The 20,771-nt window shown below is 42.4% G+C and overlaps 1 protein-coding gene across 1 annotated transcript in view; it reads right to left on the bottom strand.

Moving 5' to 3' along the window:
- The window catches only part of FLT1 (fms related receptor tyrosine kinase 1), a 179,219-nt gene that overhangs the window by 98,442 nt on the left and 60,006 nt on the right, over positions 1-20,771 (bottom strand). The window contains exons 9-11 of the mRNA XM_080797935.1: positions 20,534-20,703; positions 19,973-20,132; positions 152-266 (exon numbers count right to left, since the gene is read on the bottom strand). Coding sequence (XP_080654061.1) covers positions 152-266; positions 19,973-20,132; positions 20,534-20,703 — 445 coding nt within the window. The remainder of the gene's footprint in view (positions 1-151; positions 267-19,972; positions 20,133-20,533; positions 20,704-20,771) is intronic.

Below are 20,771 nucleotides of genomic sequence, written 5' to 3'. Positions count from 1 at the left end.
ATGATCTTGGGGTCCTGGGATCGAGTCTGCTTCTCTCTCTCCCTCCCTCTCCCTTTGCCCCTCCCTGTATTCATGCTCTTGCTCACAAATAAATAAATAAAATCTTGAAAAATAACATAAATATGCCAGCCCTTATTTTTGCAGACAATACCTTATTCTTTCCTTCTATTACTGCCGTCCGCTGAGTGATGCTCTCAATCCTGTTTCCTAGGTTGCTGTCAGGATCCAGGATTAGGGACTCTTCATTATTGGAGCAAAAGTCATACCTTTTATTAAAAAAAAAAAAAAATTATCATTATGTTGCTTTGTAGCATGGTCCACAGTGACAGGTGAAATAAAAATCACTGGTAAGTCCTGAGATAACAGAGATAACAAGACACGCTTTCTTCTTTTCCTTAGATTTTTCCCTGCACAGTCATCTCCACAACTTAGAAATAGAAAATATATTTTGCTTGCTCTGAAAGCAGCCCACACCAGTGTATCTCCATACATCCTTCCTGTTCTAAAGGTTAAATACTAAGTAAAAATGTAAAAATTAGGAAATTTAATATCTAGATTTTAATTAGTTCCTAGTGGAGGAAACATGCAAACACGGGGTGGGGGATAAGTTATCTTAATGAATGGAAATCTTGAGGAAATAATCGCATTTCACATCTATAAAAAGTTGGATTTAATCAGAATATTCCATTATACAGCTAATTTTTTCCAGGGCTAATCAAGTGTATATGGAAACACACAGCATGAAGCAGTTACTACATTCTGTTTCTTTCCAAGTTTTGGGGTATCATGAGAAGCCCTTTAACTGCTCAGACCTTAAGTGTTTAATTATAAAATGATCTTTTCTGTTTCTAAAAGTCCACTAGATCTCTTATTATATAAAACTAGCTGGTAGAGTACCATTTTAAAGAGAGGAGTTGGCATGTTCTCTCAAACACCCATTCTTATCAGCAAGCTTCTGTTTCCATATGGTTTATTACTCAAATTTTGGTGGAAATAGTTATTAATCTCAACACCTACAAAGTTGCTCCCAGACCAAACTCTGAATGTTCTGGTTTTTAGTGGAATCCCTTTTGCTCCCAAAGCTCCAGCGACTGTACTGAACTTTTTAAAGCCCAGACTTGATTGTCTGACACTCAGGGCCATTCATAGTCCATTCCCTCTGAGAATTTGTGGTGAGAAGAGAGACTTCTGGGCTCTCATGTGTATTTGTCATGGTCAGGTTATGGAGATTTTCAAACCAAGAGGAATTTCACAGCCCAATTTCCAGAGAGAGCAAGCGGTTGATCCTAGGCAGCCAATGGCCATCTTGATTTACATAAGATGACAGCAAGAGAATAAAGTAAGTCAAGAAAGAAGGTAAGATAGATGGGATTGTGATGACCTGGAAGATGTTCTGTGATTATCCCTCTCTGGTCCTTGAGTTGAGAAGGAACTCCAGTCTTGCTGGGTGGTCTCCTGCCCTGATCTATCATGTCCGGTCCAGAACATTCCCCACATTCTGAGTGGCCCCAGTGGGCCAGCAGCTCCAGGGGCAGGGCCACATCTACTACACACTCTGTCCTCACACCACAGCAAGGGCCGAGCATGTCATCGGCACTCTATGAACACCTATTAATATACACACAGGCACGGGGACCGATACGCTGTTTCTAGCAAGAGCTTTCATTGGTTTTCTTTGCTCTTTAGTTTCAAACATCTCTGTAAGTACAGCCCTAGCATAATAAAGGTCCATACACCCATCACCCAGACTTAACAGTTATCCAGATTTTGCTACAGCGGTTTGGTCTATCCTTATTTCTTTCCATCTTTCTCATTTGTGACATATTTTAAAAGCAAATCTCAGATGTCATGTCACCCTTACATACTTCAGCGCATATCTCTAAAAGAATGCACATTTTCCAAGGTAACAACAATGCCATCATGACACCTCATTGTACCTGCTCCATATATCAGATTTCCCCAAATGCTGGCAAAATGTCTCCCTTTTACAGTTAGATTATAAAATTTAAACTAAGAAAGAATAATAAGGACTGGCCATTCTTTAAGGAATTTATGCAATTTCTACTAGATATTCTTTCCAGTCATCAGGTAAAATAAGTGAATGTCTAAACTGTTATTGATTAGTAGAGGAAAATGAACCCAAGAGAAATTATATTCTGTCTCCTTCACTTGAAACATTGTCATGCTATTGAAATCCTAAGTCATTCTGCTGTTTTTTGTTGTCTGTTCTCTGGACTGTTCCATCCATACCTTGAACCTCCGTGTGACCTCCCGTCCTTCACACACGCTCAGGACACGTATGAGTATATCAGCTCACATATGCCTTACATGTAGAGGGAGTTTATTACACACGTGCACACCTGTATGGGACACGTGCGTGTGTACTTGGCTTTATGCCGTCAAACAGCTGAAGTTCTCTCGTATCTGGAAAAGACGCTTTTAATTGTGTTCCTTTCCCCCTCAAAGAAGTGAAAAAGATAAACGGATGCCTCAAAGACCTTAATTGCATACGCTTGGTCTGCAGGAAAGGCAAAGAAATATGTTGGAGTACAATGAGTCTAGGCATTTTCCGAGGGAAGTGCAGTCCGCTGCCCAAGTTCACGAGGGGCTGTCAGCCTCTGATCCCCACCCCTGCCCCGAGGGGCGGCCACTGGTGGCAAAAACCCTAGTATGAAAGCTATAGGCTAGACTCATGGCAATGTCCTCCCAGTGCAAAGGACAGAGTCTGTGGCCATTTTCTAATTTGGGGACTGTTTTTTGTTGTTTTTTTTTTTTCCCTTTTCCCTCTTTGTAATTGGAACCATAAAAATAGAATGTCATTTAGGAGCCTGACTATATAACAGCACTTGAAAAGAGATTTAGGGGGAGGGGAATTTGCCTAAGCCTTAAGAATACATCAAGCTCTTAAGGAAGTAGATTGTGCCATGTTTGAAGATGCAAAGATAATCACTGTGCTGGGAACCGTCTTGAGGGGGGAGGAAGCCGAACAACAAGAGGAAAGCAGCGTTCACTCCTGATTTCGCACAGGAAGCCCACAGCACCTCCTGCCAAAGGGAGATAAGAAAGCTCCCAGGCACTATTCTGGACAAGGCCACCGTTATCAGCTTTAGCTCCACTCGGTCCTCTCCATGCTCCAAGCCTCTGTCCCTTGCCTAATGAGCTTTCGGATTCCTACCTCCATTTGCATACAGCGCGACAAATACAATAGCAAGGAGGTATTTATAACCATTGAGACGCAAAAAATTTCCGGGGTTAGGGTGTACTCCGTGTCATCTCGTCAATTGCCCTGGAGTTGAAACAAATTAGTTTTGGACTAGAATTGATAATAAACACGTTAAAACAAAACAGCCAATTGTAAATCCAACACTGAGACCCTACATGTGACGTGTCGGTCAAACCCCAGGTAGAAGCTGTCTGTGGGACTCTGGTCTAAGCAGCCAGGCTGCTGCTTTCCACACATAATGGGAAAACGCCACCCTCCATAGACGGACGACGCTTTGGGTTGATTTTTCCTGTACTCGTGATGGATTTGCCTTATTCCCTTCACAATCATAAATATTTGGCTCCTCTGTGACGAAAGACAGATAATGGCAGCCTGGGGCCACAGACAGAGGCAGAGCCAACACTGAGGTCAAAGCTACCATCTTGACTGGGGTCCTCACACACACGCTAACCAGCCATGGGCTAGAATAATTGTAATCTACACCATGCAATATTATACTCTCCTGTAATGGTATTTTCTACACGCCAAGCACCAGGATAAGTGATTCATATTCTCTATCTCACTAATCCACATAACCACCTAAAAAGTAGGTACTATCGCCAAACCCCCCCCCCCTTTAAGGGACAGGGAAATTAAAGATTAGGGAGGTTAAGTAAATTACCCAAGGTTAAACAGCTAGTAAATGGCAGAGGCAGAATTTGTCACCAGTTCTGGCTCATTCCAGAATCTGTGCATTAACCCTTACCCCACATGCAACATAATATCCATGTACTATGATCACATATGAGAGATTATTACACTTCAGTGCTTCTTTGCATGTAGGAAAAAAAAATTTTTTTTTTTTTTAGCCCTTTCTGGAATAAAACTTCCTCCCAAAATATGGCAAGCAACTCTCCTCACACACCAAAATGTATTAAGCACTCAAAGTGCAGGTTGCACACTTACCATTTAAATTAGAGCTCCCTTTGGCATCCTAGTCTCCGAACCAGGTTCCCACTCACCTTCATAAGTCCTCTGGATCCCTTTTACAGGAAATGCAGGGTACAGTGCACCCAAAGGTAACCTTTTGTGTTCCCTGTGCTTTTACTTAGTGCTGGCTTTGAACAATTCTGATTTTCAGACTTTGTTCAGTCCTCCTGCCTTCCTCTCCCCTCCCCCTACCACAAATGCAGAGCTCACACTTTCTTTTCTTTAGAGGATGGGTGGTTGCTTCTGGTGGAATCAGAAGGAAGCCTCCAGCTGGGTGAGCTTCAGCCATTGATGGTTAGTGTCTGTGTATTCTTTGAAGCAGCATTCTAGAATAGTTCAACACTTCACTGAGCCTTTCTGGAAACTGACCATCTGTTTAGTGCCTGTTAGGATACCCACATCTCCTGGAGATATCCAGTAGGACTTCTCATTTCTTAAATGATTTCTAGCAAATTCTAGATGGTCTACTCCATAGGCTGAATCTCAGGATAAAGAGAGATTTTTTTTCTTTTTTCTGGCTCGCCTTTCATCCTGTAATAAATTATATTAAGCTGATCTTTCTTTCAATATTTCTGTTCTGCTAAAGCCTGACTCTTGGTTGGCTGAAGGGAAACTGGCTGTTTCTGAGCTACTAGTAATGTGCCAGGCCTGGGCTGGAGTGGGGAGGGGAGGGGCTATACATATTTAATTCTCACAGTCCAACTAATTCTCACCGTCCCCCTTCAGTGAAGCAGGCATTATAATGCCCATTTCAAAAATTATTTTACAGTAAAGAAAACCAAGACTCAGAAAAAACAAATGCCTTGCTCAGACTCACAGAGAAAGCAGGAGACCTGGGATCAGAACCCAGATACACTCCACTCTTTCTACCACACCAGAACTCAACCCATCACACAGGATGAATTCTGTTCCCAAGAACTGTCCCAAACCTTTATCATCATGCTTCACAGGGTGAGTCTGGCTCAGAGTCACAGGTTAGAGGAAATCTCTGGGAGTCCTCTGAATCAAACTGGTACAAAGTCAGACACCAAGAGAAAGTGAAAAATAAGCTTTCAAGAGGAGAAGCGGCACCCAGTCCTTTGGTGGAGGGGAAAAGGGAGGGGCATATTTTATAATTACATTTTTGACATAAGTTCTGGTTTGTTTGGATCATCATGATGTCCTGATGCTAAAATTATAGGAACTCTTGGAATTTTATCATTTTTAAAAAATCTTGCAACAAAATAACAAATCCAACTTTTATCACAATCTTTGTCTTTCCCTGTAACTTCCTTGCATCTGCACGACCCCTGGACGTGTTCTGGGATGAAGCTCGCCTGTTTTATTATGAACCCCAATACACTGGTAGCAGGCAGCAGACTTTAAAGAGGACCTCTGGGGTGGGGGTGGGTGGGGGTGCACTAGGTGAGCCAAGCACCCAATACCCAATGGCTGCCTACTTGAGACTGAGCCATGCCTGGGAATGAAGGTCTATATCGATTTACAATGAAAGCACATTTACCTGGAAAAGAGGCTCTAGAAATCTCTAGATTTCTAGACAGAGACTAACCTCCCCCTCCTTTTTTTCTATTTTGGATGATGAAATCTGAGAACTTCTGGTGTGGACTCTGCTTATCTGTTTAATGGGATTTGACTGCACGTGCTAACTCTGATTAGAATCTGTTTGTACAGAATATTGAATCATTTCAAGTTAGGAAACAAAGAGGGAGAGCCATAATAAAAAGCAAATCAAGGCTATAAAATGTCTTTTAAAAAACTAGAAAGGAAAAAAAAAAAAAAGGGCCACCTGGCAGCCTGCCAGAGGGCACGGCGGCCGGGGCTGGTTCCCCATGATGGCGCACGATCGTGTAGCAGGGCCTGATGGAAACTTTCCCCTGCTACCGTGGGTGTTGTGTCAAAACATTAGTGACAGTGGGCCTGAGCCATCAGATTAATAGAATCTGCAAACACTCTCTGTTCCCCTCCTCTCCCGTTCTCTCAAAACAAATAAAACAATATAGGGGAGGGGACGCTGGCAGAAAAAGGTGTGGAGTTGGAAGAGGTGTTTAGACAGAATGGTTCCTGCTCCTTCTGCCTCAGGAAAAGGGCCTGGGCCTTCGGGTTGGTCACAGGGTCACAATGAGGGGATCCTGGATGAGTGACTCTCTTGCGCACGGAGAGACCTTGTGACGCCTTGGAGCCCATAATGAAAACTACTTCTTGCCTGAATGGAGAGGGGGGAGTGGAGAAGGCTTTTCGGGGATTGAAGGCTCTGGGTCAGCTCCCTGGACAATGGTGGAGGTGATCCAGCGCCCTGGCCACCTCTGTTTCGATAAGAGCTTTTCCGTGAGCGTCTTGGCCTGTGCTGCTTCCTGCCCTCCAGGGTCTCGTGGTCCATTCACACTCAGAACAAGGCCTGTCTTCCCAGCCTCTGCTTTCCTTCCTCCGCTCTCCCAAGCTACCCAGGACTCTGCCCCTGTCTCCTGTACAGAATCTGAGCCAAGGGCCAAGGCATCCTTGCCACCCTGTCACTGGGGTGACTGAGGATGGATACTTACTTGGCCACACCCACATGTGGCTCTTTACACGAACACCTATTTTGTTCATTCATTTTTCCTCTAAGTGAAAGATTAATCAGCTGAGGAAGGGTGATTTGATAAACTAGAATTCTTCAGGGAAATCTCAAAAGGAGCTGCAAGTAATATCCTTAAACCCATTCAAGGAGCCTTAGGGTGTTAACTCTAGACATTTCAAGCTATGGTTACATTTTGTTGTCATGGAAAGGAAGAGAACACATGGCTTATTATATTGCTGTCAAGGCTGACATGTCCAGGGAGCCTTCAGGGGGAGTGGGTGGGCGATCAAAGTTTGGCATTAGGAACACAGACCTAGCCTGACCTGTGTCCAAATCATAGTTTTACAACTTCCCAGTTTTGTAAGCCTGGATAAGCAAAAGTCCAACTGTGAGAGTCACAGTCACAGAACATTGCTCAGAGGACTCAGTCTTTTCAATCCTTTGAGTAGTTCTGAAATAGAACTTTGGTTAAAGATTTATCTATTTGAGAGAGGGAGCACGCATGTGCACACAAGCGGGGGAGGGGCAGAAGGAGAGGGGGTCTCAAGTTGACTCTGTGGTAAGTGTGGAGCCCACTGCCAGGCTCCACCTACAACCCTGAGATCACAACCTGAGCCAAAATCAAGAGGTGGATGCTTAACTCACTGAGCCACCCAATCACCCTGGATCATTTCACTTTTAATAAATTCGGCTTTGGTGTTAGGCCACTGATCACCTCTAAGGGATGTGATGATTTCCTGTCCCGTGACACTTGCTGTAGTGGAAATGTGGTTCAGGAATTTGTGTATAGTATGTGCTATGTCCCAAGTATTATGACAGGGGATATAATTTTTCTTGGATTTTAGTTCCCTGAAATCTTGGTTTGTTTTTATCTGATGTGCCCCTTCAGCTCGCAAATGTCTATTTCATGTGTCTGTCTCTCTCGACAACTAGAAAGTAAAAGCATATGGGCCATATCTCTGTACTAGCCTTATGACATTTTCTCCTTTCATTCAGATTTGCTGAATTATTTATTGTACTCTTTGTGAACTGCCTCGAATTCTTTGGGAAATGAATGTGTTCTTAACACTGCCAACTCGGAAGAAGTAACCCCATGTTACCATGTCTTACTAGTTATTATAATAGGAGTTAAAAGACAAACAGAAGGGAAATAATTTACAGAAGAGTCTTTTGCCGTCAATGATGGTGAACATCACGGGGACACTAAACGAGTTAATTTACATAATGTGCTTAGCACAGTGCCCAACATACTGTAGACAGATAATGTAAGTTGTCATTTTATTATCTCACTAGATAGCTATCTAAGAGCAGGGTCTGTGACGTGTACCCAAATGTTTATAGCAGCAATGGCCACAATAGCCAAACTATGGAAAGAACCTAGATGTCCATCAACAGATGAATGGATAAAGAAGATGTGGTGTGTATATATATATGGCATATATATATACACACATATATATACACACATACATATATATACACACACATATATATACGCATACATATATGTATGTATATGTATATGCATGTATATGTATGTATATACACATAAATATATGTATGTATACATATATGTATGTATATATGTATGTGTATATATATGTGTATATATATATATACAGCTAGCTGCCTGCCTTCTCATTCACACTATATATATATACCATATATAGTGTGTGTGTGTATATATAGTATATACTATATATGTATATGTATATGTGTATATATACATATATACTGTATATATGTATGTATATATACATATATACACATATAGTGTATATATGTATATATATACACACACACCATATATAATGTATATATATACACACTATATATATTATATATATAATGGAATACTATGCAGCCATCAAAAAACCCCCATGAAATCTTGCCATTTGCAACAACATGGATGGAACTGGACAGTGTTATGCTAAGTGAAATAAGTCAATCAGAGAAAGACAATTATCATATGATCTCTCTGATATGAGGAATTTGAGATGCAGGGTCAGGGGTCGGTGGGGGTAGGGAGGGAAAAAAATGAAACAAGATGGGACTGGGGAGGGAGACAAACCATAAGAGACTCTTAATCTCAGGAAACAAACTGAGGGTTGCTGGGTAGGGGGTAGGGATGGGGTGGTTGGGTTATGGACATTGGGGAGGGTGTGTACTATGGTGAGTGCTATGAAGTGTGTAAGCCTGGTGATTCACAGACCTGTACCCCTGGGACTAATAATACATTATATGTTAATTAAAAAAAAAAAAAAAGCAGGGCCTGTCTCTTGTTCACTATTATAACTTTCAGGCCTAGCCCAACCACCTGGTCAACAGAGGAGAAGCATCCCCATCTCTCGCTCAGTTGACTGTCTGATGAGAAGAGTGAATCCTGACAATGGCCTGACTAGATGTGGATTCAACCCCATGTCAGGCGTCAACCCACCATCCATCATTTAGCTCCCACATGCTGAAAAAAGAACACTACTGACCCTCAAATGACCTCACACATCTCCCCTCAGTGAAGCACTATGTCACCGCCAGCAGGGCCTGTCTACTCACAGTGAGGAGTACTAATACAGACAGAGGGTCTGACTGGGACCTGGACCTACTCTGCACAGCATTATCCATATCTGACAAACTGACAGTCATGGGCAATTTCAACTTAGGCATGCTCACACATGAAGAAGCATCTTCTGGTCTAACAGAAAATAGAAAACCAGCTAGCAATCATCCTCTTCTTTCCTCAAGGGTAGGCCAAAATGTGGGCTCATGATCCTCAGCACCATTTTACGATGCTAATACACATTCATACATATTCCACTTAGGAAGTAAAATCATGTCCTCCAAAAGAAGTAGAGGATTCAGTTCCTTCTGTTATTAAGGAACATATACATTTATCAAAGAGACAAATCAAATACATGCTCATGTATCAAAATATCCAAAAAAAGTCAGAATATAATTGAGCACAAACAAGTAAGATATCAAGAGCCCATATGTGACCATCACTGGACAAGACTTGGGTCAATGCACATTTGAATGCTGAGGCAGAGTTCTCAAATGCAAGTAGATACAAGATATTATAGCTCCTTTAATTTCCTAAAAAATCTGAAAATTCTACCTTTCTGGTCCCATCTTAATCTCTTTGGAGTAAATCACCATAGTCAGAAGACCTGTCTAAATATGCAAACACAGGGTCAGTGGGTGGCTCAGTCGGTTAAATGTCTGACTCTTGGTTTCAGCTCAGGTCATGATCTCAGGGTCTGGAGATCGAGCCCAGGGACAGGCTCTGCATTCCATGCAGAGTCTATGTGGAACTCTCTCTCCCTCTCCCCTTCTTCCCTCCCCACCCATCAGATAAATAAATCTTTGAAAAAAAATTAAGATGCAAGCATGTTTCCTTTTTTGTCCATTTTGTCACTACGATCAGCTTCCACAGGACACCAGTGTGTGTATGACGCCACGTCAGAGGGAAGCTGCTTTGCAGTGGGCAATCCTAGAATGACCTAAAAATACTGGACAAGTTCCAGCAAACAAATGTAGTGCTCGCAATGCACCAGCCATGGAGCGAAATACTTCTTGTATCTTAATTTAGTCCACCGAACAGCCTACGATTGTCAGTGCAATTTCTCTCTTTACCATGCAGGACCGGAAACTTGGACACCCAGAGGTCCTTTCTTTGACCCAGAAGCTAGTTGATGGTGGTAGGTGGAGGCAGGATTCAGGCTCCAGAGCCCAGGACCTTAAACTTGAGGCTAGATGTTTCTGCATTCTAACACCTTTTAAAATTGCTTCTTGATGTCATTTACACAGGCCTCACGAAATACATTTGCTTTCCGGATCATGAGCCTTTGTCCCCAAATTACTCAACTTAAGGTCTAATTTAGTTGTTCCAGAGCCAATGCTAGGAGGGAAAATGAAGGGCTTGGTAGATGATGGGTGAGAGGCCACTCTGACACGTCCCAACCAGGGCTGGTTTCCTAACAAGGTACTTAAAATTTCTGTAAAGGTAATCATCCCAGGATCTGCCTCATTGAAGTTCTGTGACAATTAAATTAGACAATAATGTCCTATAGATACATGGTCAATAATTTTCAGCTACAAAAGAAAGAAAAATAGAAATCTTAGGCCATAGGATCTTCTTCGGGACATAACCTTCTGTTTGGCTCTAAGCAGTCTCCAAACATTCATTCTTGTTTTCCTCACCTTACCTCACCAAAGGTTTTTTCACGCGAGAGAATTTCTCAATAAGGGAGCCATCAGTGATCTTCTTACATAGTGTTCAATGAGGAAGACAAGGCATATGGAACATTAAAAGCCTCAGGAAATGGGGAGAGAGACAGGATGTGTGCGCATGCACGTGAGCAGGGGTGCGGGGGAGGGGCAGAGGGAGAGGGAGAAGCAGACTCGCTGCTAAGCAGAACCCAATGTGGGTTCAGTCCCAGAACTCCCAGATCATGACCTGAGCGGAAGGCTGATACTTAACCAACTGAGCCACCCAGGGGCCCCACCCCCACCCCCAGATCATTTTTTCTCCTGCAAAAATCCACAGCTTTGTGAGCCCCTGAGCCCCAAGTGCTTGCTGAACCCTAATCCAGAAAAATAATCCTGAGCAACAGAGGAGGGAACGGGACTTCTGGCAAGACACCAAATACACCTGCAAGGTGAGAAAGTCACAGAGAGGAACAGTGCCACCCAGCACAAGCGCCCAACTGACTGAATGACTTGCTACCCTCCTCAGGTTGGTCGTATTTAGACCTGCTCATCCCATCGGGGTTTATATCCCCTCCAAGGGGCTATTCCTACCTGCAGGTCTGGGGCCTAAACCAGTGCAGGTCATCACCAGTTCCCAAAGTAATTGTGAAATCTGAGTCGAATGCTCCCAGCTGCTCTTTCCTCTCTCCCCTCCCATCCTCAGGGCAACTGATTCAACAGGCGGACTCTGCACGATCACTGGTGACAAGAGTAAATCCAGCGGCCAGAGCCTCCCCAAACCCATCCCCCTCAAGGGTTTCTGTGCCTTCCTCTAGGAACGCACAGGGGTGTACTTAGAGGAGTCCTGTGGGACACCAAGGGAAAATCCTTCTGAAATGCCAACCTACTTAGCCTCTCTTATTTCATGATCTGAAGACACCTGAGAAATAACTGAGCTTCAGTCTCGTAATGGGGAAATTATGTCCATTCTGGAACATTGTACAGATTAGGGGTAGTGCATAGAAAGGGGTGACACTTTGACACTAGGAAGGGCTCATTGATTACATTGGTTATCATTACGTAGACAGTGGCATTCAAGGTGATAAGACACCCCCCGAAGTTTCGAGAGAAAGTATGAAGAAACAAGTTCTAGTGACTTGAAGTGCTTATAAGGCACCAGCTGGCCATGGTCTAAATCCATTACATCCTTTCTATCTTCTTAATGTACCAGGCTCTTCTTCTTCACCCAAAAAGGCAATGAGGTTACATCAAAACCACAGACCAGAGTTCATATTTCAGGAAACAGTCTACCGATTTCATTTTTTGTGCTACAGCAACGTGGGCAGGGTCGGGGGCAGTCTACTAAGTCAAGATGTAACTAAAATGTAGATTTCCAAGAACAGGTGCACGTTTTATAAGTGATTTGTCCTATTTCCCCATTATCTAAAGCTCTTGTGTTTGGACATTAGTTTCTAGATTTAGTCATGAAAATGCCCATTTGATTTTTAGAAATCTGTGAATATGGCCATAGAAAAATGCGAGAAGTTCTGCCAATCTTCTTTAAGGAATCTTCCCAAACCATGTGTCATTACCTTCTGGCATTCCTAATCCTGGGAAGCAACACTGAATTTCGCTCAAAAGATCCCTATAAAAACCATTCCTATGACTCAGCCTTTTGGTTTAATTTAAACACACAATGAAATGTTTGATAGCAATTACAGGAGACAGTTAATTCATTAGAAACAATTATTCCTCAGACTTGCTGTATTACCATGAGGAGTGGGAAAAAGAGGCAAATCTCACAAAGCAGAGAAAAGTGGCAGGGAGGCATTTGGCAAATGAACTCATGCTCTGTTCTCAGGACTTTGTATGAAATATTAATAAGGGCCCGCGTCCAAACATTCACATTGGGCAGCATGGACTTCCTCATCCAGCAATTACAGAACAGAAAGCAAGAAGTTTCTCATTAGTAGGTGAACATTCACGTTCTGCTTGTGATGAAAGCCTCCTGGAGAAGATGGCCAGATTTAGTTGAGCTTGTTTGTTCAAGCTCAGAGTCCTGCTAAAGGGGGTCTTTGGAGAATGAGTCTTCTTTAAAGTCCCCATTTTGATTCAAGGTGTTGCATATGGCGAATTAAAATTCTCGACAGCATGTCTGGTTTGGGTCCACAGACCCCTATGCACCCCGCACAGAAAATATGTCAAGAGACACGTGGATACAAATTATATGTACCCTTAGGAGGAATGTGATAAACATTAAAACACACAGTTCGTGATATTTCCAAAAGAAGAGGTCTTCTTAAATTATGCTTCCCTCTGACATCGGACCTATGTTTAGCCCCCAGGAAATGTTGACTTTTTTCAATGTTTACACTGTTAACACTTTCATTTCATAGATAGTAGAATAGGGAACATAAAATTGTTTCAGAAAAAAAAAAAAAATAACAGACATTCATGCTGGCAGTCAATTAAGTCCTTGAGTACATTTCTAATTAACTACCGTTAACAATTGTTTTGTTTTGGTCCTGTTAGTTTTGTGCATCAGTGGGGTATGTAAAATTACGTTTCTCTCAGATGATCTATCCCTCACACATCCCTAATGATTCAGGCCTTCCTTTCTTTGCCAATTTGCTGATGTAAACAATAGAGGGATGCAATTAAGCAAGCCCTTCTCAGAGTTCCTAGAGGCCTCTGCCTTCCCTTATTTTGTAGGCTACCTCCCACCCCACTTCCCCCAAGGAAGCCCAGCAAACCACAGTTGGTCCTGGATCATTCGGCTTTCCCTAGACCCAATCCCCAGTCCTCTACTGCCGGGCAGAGAAAGAGAGTCCAGGAACGGGATGTCAAATTGTGTGGCGGGATGATTATATCCTATGAAACTTCTAAAGCATGTAACTATTTGAGGTTCCAAATCTGACCAGCTTTAGAGTTCCGGAAATTCCATGTACGCCTATCGGGTTTTTTCTTAGCAAATCCACCATTTTGGCTAAGAAAGTAATACCGAATACCCTTCACCCCCCCTTCACCTGCCATGAGCAGAGAATCCAATGACATTTTTTGGCATTCTAAAGGGGCTCATTGGCAAAAGATCAAATAAAGCCTGCAAGGCTTTAGGACTAACTGGGCAAAGAATGATACTTCTGCTTGGAGGGTTGGACCAAGACCAGCAAAGGTAGTCCAGCTCAGCCCTGAAGAAAATGTGGGTTGACACCAGCAGTGGAGGAGCAGCGGGTTTTTGTTTTTATTTTGTTTTTTTAAATGGGTGATTACTCGCATTATAATTACTGAGGCAGTTCTGTACCACAGAATACATACTTCCATGTAAGACTTCTCATAGCCATTCAACTTTCACAGGTCGATTTTTTTTTCAGTGAATTTGGCATTGACCCTCAGAGTTAACCCTCAGGTCAAATTGCTTTATAATTTGTAAGAAGCAGAAGGGAAATATCCGTGTGCCACAACTAGGAAATTATTTCAAGCTTTTTTGAATGAAGAAAACGTCATTTTAAGAGATTTTCTCATTTCACTCATGAATAGCTGTGTATTATAGGAAAGGGGAAGCAGGGCCGTTACCATTTACAGAAGGGGAAATTGAAGCACAGATTAAATAACTGGCCAAGGTCACACAGAAGTCAAGGCCTGTGCCAAGAATAGAACCCACTTCCTTGCTTCCCAGGTCTCTATCCCTGAGACTGGGAATTAGATATTCTCCAGGTACACACACAGAGAAAATAAGTAACGGCCCGCTATGGTTGATGGTGTATCATTAAAACATACACGCTGAAGGCTAATGGTGTACGACAGTCAGTGCGATGAACAGACGGGTGATAGCATATTTGGGCTGAACCCTGATGATGTGCAAAACACATCTGTAAGATGCAAACAGTGTGAATGCCACAGAAGCAGCTGAAGTTTCTGTGTATTCTCATTGGTCACCACAGAGAGCTGATGAAGAAAATGAGATTTTCACAAAGAACTCAATACACATAACAGTCTTTTTCCACTAAAGGTCACTCCATTATCATCTATCAGTGTTATCTGTGACCTCGATAGTTAGCCGGGGACAGGGAATTAAAGTAGACTGTGATGGAAAGCACACGCACTCTAAAAACAAAGCTGGAGTCATCAGTGGCCACCGTCCCTGGAGAAAAGACCCAGACACATTCAACATTTGGAAAGCAGCCCTTAGTCTTAGAAGGAAGACAAGACAACCTCGGAAACAACTGGGGAGACTCTGGACATGGACAGGAAGCCAAGCTGTGTTAATGGGTTGACGGTGAGCATCAGGGAGGATGACCCAGCAGCGGCCCACTCACCACCCTCCTGTTTGCGGTGAGTGAATGACCCAGCCAGGCTTGAAATTCTCCAGTCAGTCACTGGCCAGGCTCCTGGGTGCTCAAGCATGCGTCAGTTAAAGTAGTCTTGAGACATCTCAGACTCTTCCTGAGAAAAATGGAACTGGTGGTCTGGAGTACCAGCCTCAAGCCAAGGATGTTGTCCCCCGTTTCCTGCCAGGGCCCCCACAAATCCATCTCCTCCGTTTCCCGAAGAATGGGTCCCTTCCCTCCAGTCCAAGACGGTTACTCTTCCCTTTAGAGACCAGTCTCCATGCAGTGGACATCATCATCCACATGACTCCCTGTGAGATGGAACCAGTGTTGTGGCAAAGGACTACGTGAGGAAGACCAGCTCATTGCATGTACTCTCGCTTAGTGCTTCAAAATCCAGGGGGGACGAGGAGTTCTAGAATCTACTATGGACTCTCTCAGTAGGAATGGGCTATGCCACGTCCCACTCTGCCCCACCCTGCCCCACCCTGGTCTTTGCCAATGCACAGGTCAGAACCACTTCCTCCCATGACAGGAAATGAGCGGGTGAGGCAGGCCGCACAAACTGGGACGACTACTTTAGTCTCCCGCTGCACAGTTTTGTGTCATCTTCCTTTTGCTTTTGCCTAACTCATCTGTATTTCCTTCCTCTCTCTTCTTTTGAAAAATTGTGTTATATTTTCCTCGAGTCTACAGCCCACACCTACTACATCTCTGTTTCTCAAGCACAGCAAAAATCACACTTTATTTTCCACAACTTGTGTTCATTTCTCAGAAGCCTTAGGTTAAAAATTGTCAATTCTGTGAAACTAGCTCTATAGAAGGCAGAACATTCTTTTCAAGTTCCTTAAAAGTTTTGGAGCCTTAGGGCACCTGGGTGCCTTAGTGGGTTAAGACTCTGCCTTCTGCTCAGGTCATGATCTCTGGCTCCTGGGATCAAGCCCTCCATCGGGCTCTCTGCTCAGCAGGAAGCCTGCCCCCCCCTCTCTCTCTGCCTGCCTCTCTGCCTACTTGTGATCTCTCTGTCAAATAAATAAATAAATAAAATCTTTAAAAAAAAGTTTTGGGGGGCGCCTGGGTGGCTCAGTGGGTTAAAGCCTCTGCCTTCACCTCAGGTCATGATCCCAGGGTCCGGGATCAAGCCCCGCCCTGCATCAGGCTCTCTGCTCAGTGGGGAGTCTGCTTCCCTTCCTCTCTCTCTGCCTGCCTCTCTGCCTACTTGTGATCTCTGTCAAATAAATAAAATCTTAAAAAAAAGTTTTGGAGCCTTAAACACTTTTATCCCACTGCAAGCAGTAATCACAACCTTGCCTTTCAATGGCACTCCGTACCTCTCCCAAATACATGACCTCATTTGAACCTCATATTGTCTCTGTGAAGTACGTGGAATTATCTGTATTCTACATGAACAGAAGCTGTAAACTACACACGCGTGATAGGTACTCTGTGCTTAACTGCCCTTATGCACACTCCCTTGGTTATGCCCCCACTAACCTGGAATGAGTTAAGGAGTATCTACTTGTAATTCTCTGCTAGTTGCTGAGGATGAGGAAAAATCCAAAATCCCACTTCATTTGGTATTGATGAATTATTTCAATGCTATTAAAAATTCAAAAGAAATATTCTAGCTCTCCTACTACTTTACCACCCAAAGGTGCAGAAAAGCAAAAGGGGAGAAGATTCTGCTGTATTTCTTCTCAGCTCATTAGGAATGTGAGTTGAAAAGTAACTACCTTTTTCCTCCTTTCTTTCATTCCTAATGTTTTACAAGAACAAACTCTAGGTGAATCAGAAGCATCGCTGAAACAAAGCTCAGCAGTATATCACAGGAGGAAATTCCTGGTCATTTTATTTATGGTTCTTAATTTCCACAAAGGTGGACTACTTGAACAATAGTCCTGACAGCTTTAAGATATATTTAGGTATTTACCAGACTCCAGAAAACTATGCAATTTAAGTCTGAACCTCTTTAACTTAGACACATGAACCAGTTGGCCATATTAAACCAATTAGTAAGTCTGAGCTACTTAAACACATTAAACCTCAAAACTAACCTAATGCTTCAGTTGTGTCCACATATAGATATGCCCTTTAAGTAGAACCTAAAATTTAAATACCAAGAATTAGTCTATATATTCACGAGTAATGACATATTATCATTCAATCTCTTTTGACTCTCATGTCATGGAGATACCACCAAACAAATATGTCACTATGTAACTCAAAATAAGATTCTGAAAATTCATGCAACAGAGCCTCCTTTATTCAAATGTCATTCACTGAAATTCCTATCTGCAATGGAATCTAGGTGTTAAGTATATGAAATACATTTACCTAAAGATGTATTTGAAAACTTCTAGTAATTAAAGAAGGATCCATTTCTTTGTCAACTTTAGCTTCTCTCTCTCTGACAGGGTGAAGTAGAATTATTCTATTTGTGTCCTAGAGCACAAAGGTCCTATATATATTTCTGAACTATTTCTAAATCAAAGGTACTGATTTAACCACCAAGCACCGAATTTGGGCCTGACACAGGTAGGCTAACCGGTATGCTGACTTAGGGAAAAAACAAACAAACAAACAAAAAAACTTCTTATGGATATGCACATTTTGTATCAGATAATTTCAAGCAACAACATATATTTTTCTTATATGAAGCATCACTGAAAAAGTTAAAGCTTGCATTTTCTATGTCTTATGATTGGTTAAAAAAATGCCTTGATGAGAGAATAAGTCAATGGTCAACAAACATTTCCTGAAGACCTGAGGCACTGCTCTGAGTCTTGAGAGAAGAGGAATTAGGCATTTTTTTAGACCTTGGCAAGCTTACTCTGTGACACAAGGACAAGGATCCCAGGTACCACAAAGAAATCAGAAAAAGAGAGCTAATGTCTCCAAAGTTTTACTTACAATGACTTCATTCCCCAAACCATATTTTATTAGCATTATTCAAACCCAACTTTATAACATTATATTCCCTCACTCATAATTCTTATTTTCCAACAGAGTTCCTAGCTCTTCCCTAAATAGAACTGAAATTTTATTTTTATTTTTTAAAAAATTTTTAAGTAGGTTCCATGCCCAGCATGGAGCCCAATGAGGGGCTCAAACTCACGACACTGAGATCAAGACCTGAGCTAAAATCAAGTGTTGGATACTTAACCAACTGAGCCACCCGGGTGCCCCTGGAATTGAAATTTTAGATTTGCTATTGTCAAAACAGAAATTAAAAACATCTATAAAAGGCTATGTTATTCCCTGAAAATTCAACTTTACACTTTTCTCCAAATAGCTTAAATTATTTAGTTATTTTTCACTTACTTGCATGTTAGGTTAGCACAAATATCCAGGCCTTAAGGGAATGGAGCCCCAAATATGGATGCCTACCCCGAAGTTAGGAAAGTCACACAAAATCTCAGTAGATCTCACTTTCCTTTGGGGTAAGCATCCACAGGGTAAAGAAGATTTTCAAGCTTTACAATTTCTCCATATTTCTATTCTTAGAAAATGACATTCCCATGAGAAATTGGGACAAGTGTGGAAATAGCGACTTCTCAGGAACCCCAGGACTCACCAGCAGCTTTCACTATCAGAATGAAAGACCTTAAGCAAAAGATTACAACACAAGATGAAGAGTTGAAATGGCAGGAACAATCCAGAAACCGAAACAGCCACTTCTGTTCATGCTAGAGTCGTGTCTTACTTATTCTCAAGCTAATTTTGTTTTTGTTTTGGTTTTAAATAGCAAATTCCCCCAACATTCTACAAGTGGAGTTAAAAGCAATAAGGCAATTATTATGGCAGAGTGATTGTTCTTGGGCGGTCTCAATAGTATCTGATTGTTGCACTTATCGATTCTATTCCTGTCCTTCGAATTAGCTCTCATGAACTGTCCTTAGCATCATTCCTCTAGACTAAACAAAAATGGGAAAAGAGTAAACAGGACTCAGTCATCAACAGGATGCAAGGAAATGCTGCACAATGACAGAAGGTAGGGACACGGCCACTCAGCAAGTACACGGTAAGCCTCTACTACTGTGCGTGCCAGCCCCTGAAGATACAGAGGTGATCTCAATCAGCTCAGGGGTTAGAGACAAAACACATGCATGCAAACGTATGCAAACCCAGAAAAGTAAGAAGGTGTCAATGAGGCGTGGTTCGTCCTGAAGAGGGGGAAAGGAGTCTGAAGGAGGCAGTCAGGAGAGTTTGCAAAGAAGCTAAGCCTGGGAGGATAAGGAAGGACTTCTCAGGAGGCAGCCAATGCGTGGAAGCACATTTCAGACGAACGGAAGAGCACGAGCAAAGCCTACAACAGGAAGTGATCCCCAGGCAGGGAAGATCTTCTATCCTATCCAATGGTCACAAAATGACAAATGGGAAGGCCACTGCAGCTGAATTAGCTCCAGTCTGGAGGTTCTCCTTTGAAAACAAGACTGGAGTTCCAACCTGAGTTTCAAAAAAGGCTCACAAGGTGACCTTGATTCTGTCCCCGCGCTCCTAAAACTATCAACTAAAGAGAAAAATTATGAAATGGTTAGAAATGAGTATGGAAGAAGAGTAAATATTGCCTACTTTTTCCCTTGGGAGGGAAAGACTTTGCCCCAAATATAACTGCATATCCCATTTGTCAACTTCCATCTATGTCCTTTAAAGAATCTTGAGTCCAAGTTTAGCAAGTATTTGAAAGTTCGTCAGGAAACAAATGGTCCTTACCTTGCTTTGGAATGACTATGGTTACAGGGACGCCAGTACCATATGACTGTAGGTTGAGGGATACCATAAATGGTACAAGTCAGGATTTGTCTGCTGCCCAGAGGATAGAGAGTCGGGTCTAGAAAGGATGACACGGCCTTTTCATAGATCTGGGGTTTCACTGGAAGGAAGATGAACAGGACAGAAGTCAAGAGCTGTCCAGTAACTTTCTCCCGAGCTACCACACGAAGGACCGCATTCTCCTGGTGGTGATGTCAGCGAAACAAACACATATCTGTTGTCATTATGGCCATTTCTTTTTTTTAAAGTAGAAGTGTTTTGATAACAGTAAAAAACTGATTCCATGGTATGTACATCATGATTACAATGATTAAAAAATCATATTGCTTATGGAAGATAACGAGCAGACCTGAAATCAGTACAATGGAGGCGGGTGAAGTTTTTAAAACCATTACTTAAAAGTGTGTTTTCTCCCCAAAAAAAAGTGTGTTCTTTCTGACTTTGTTCTATGGACTTTTGGTTCCCCAATTTTCCTGAAGAAAGTACAAACAACAAACTTACCATTTACAATTAAAGTGGTGGTAAGGTTTTGGAACACGCCATACTGCTTTATGGCCAGCAAGACCGTGTAATCCCCGGCATCTTCTGCAGTGACATCTTTGATAATTAATGCGTAGCCATGAACCAGATAGCGAGGAGATTTCTCAGTCACGGGGAACCCATCTTTTAACCTGTGGTGAAGAGTGTGATCGGGAAGTCATTCCACACGGCCTCTCAGAGATCATTCTAACACTGTCAT

This window comes from Martes martes (genome assembly GCF_963455335.1).
Source record: "Martes martes genome assembly, chromosome: 3".
Classification (NCBI taxonomy): Eukaryota; Metazoa; Chordata; class Mammalia; order Carnivora; family Mustelidae; genus Martes; species Martes martes.
The sequence above is the reverse complement of the archived record's forward strand: the minus strand, read 5'-3'. Positions and strand labels throughout refer to the sequence as shown.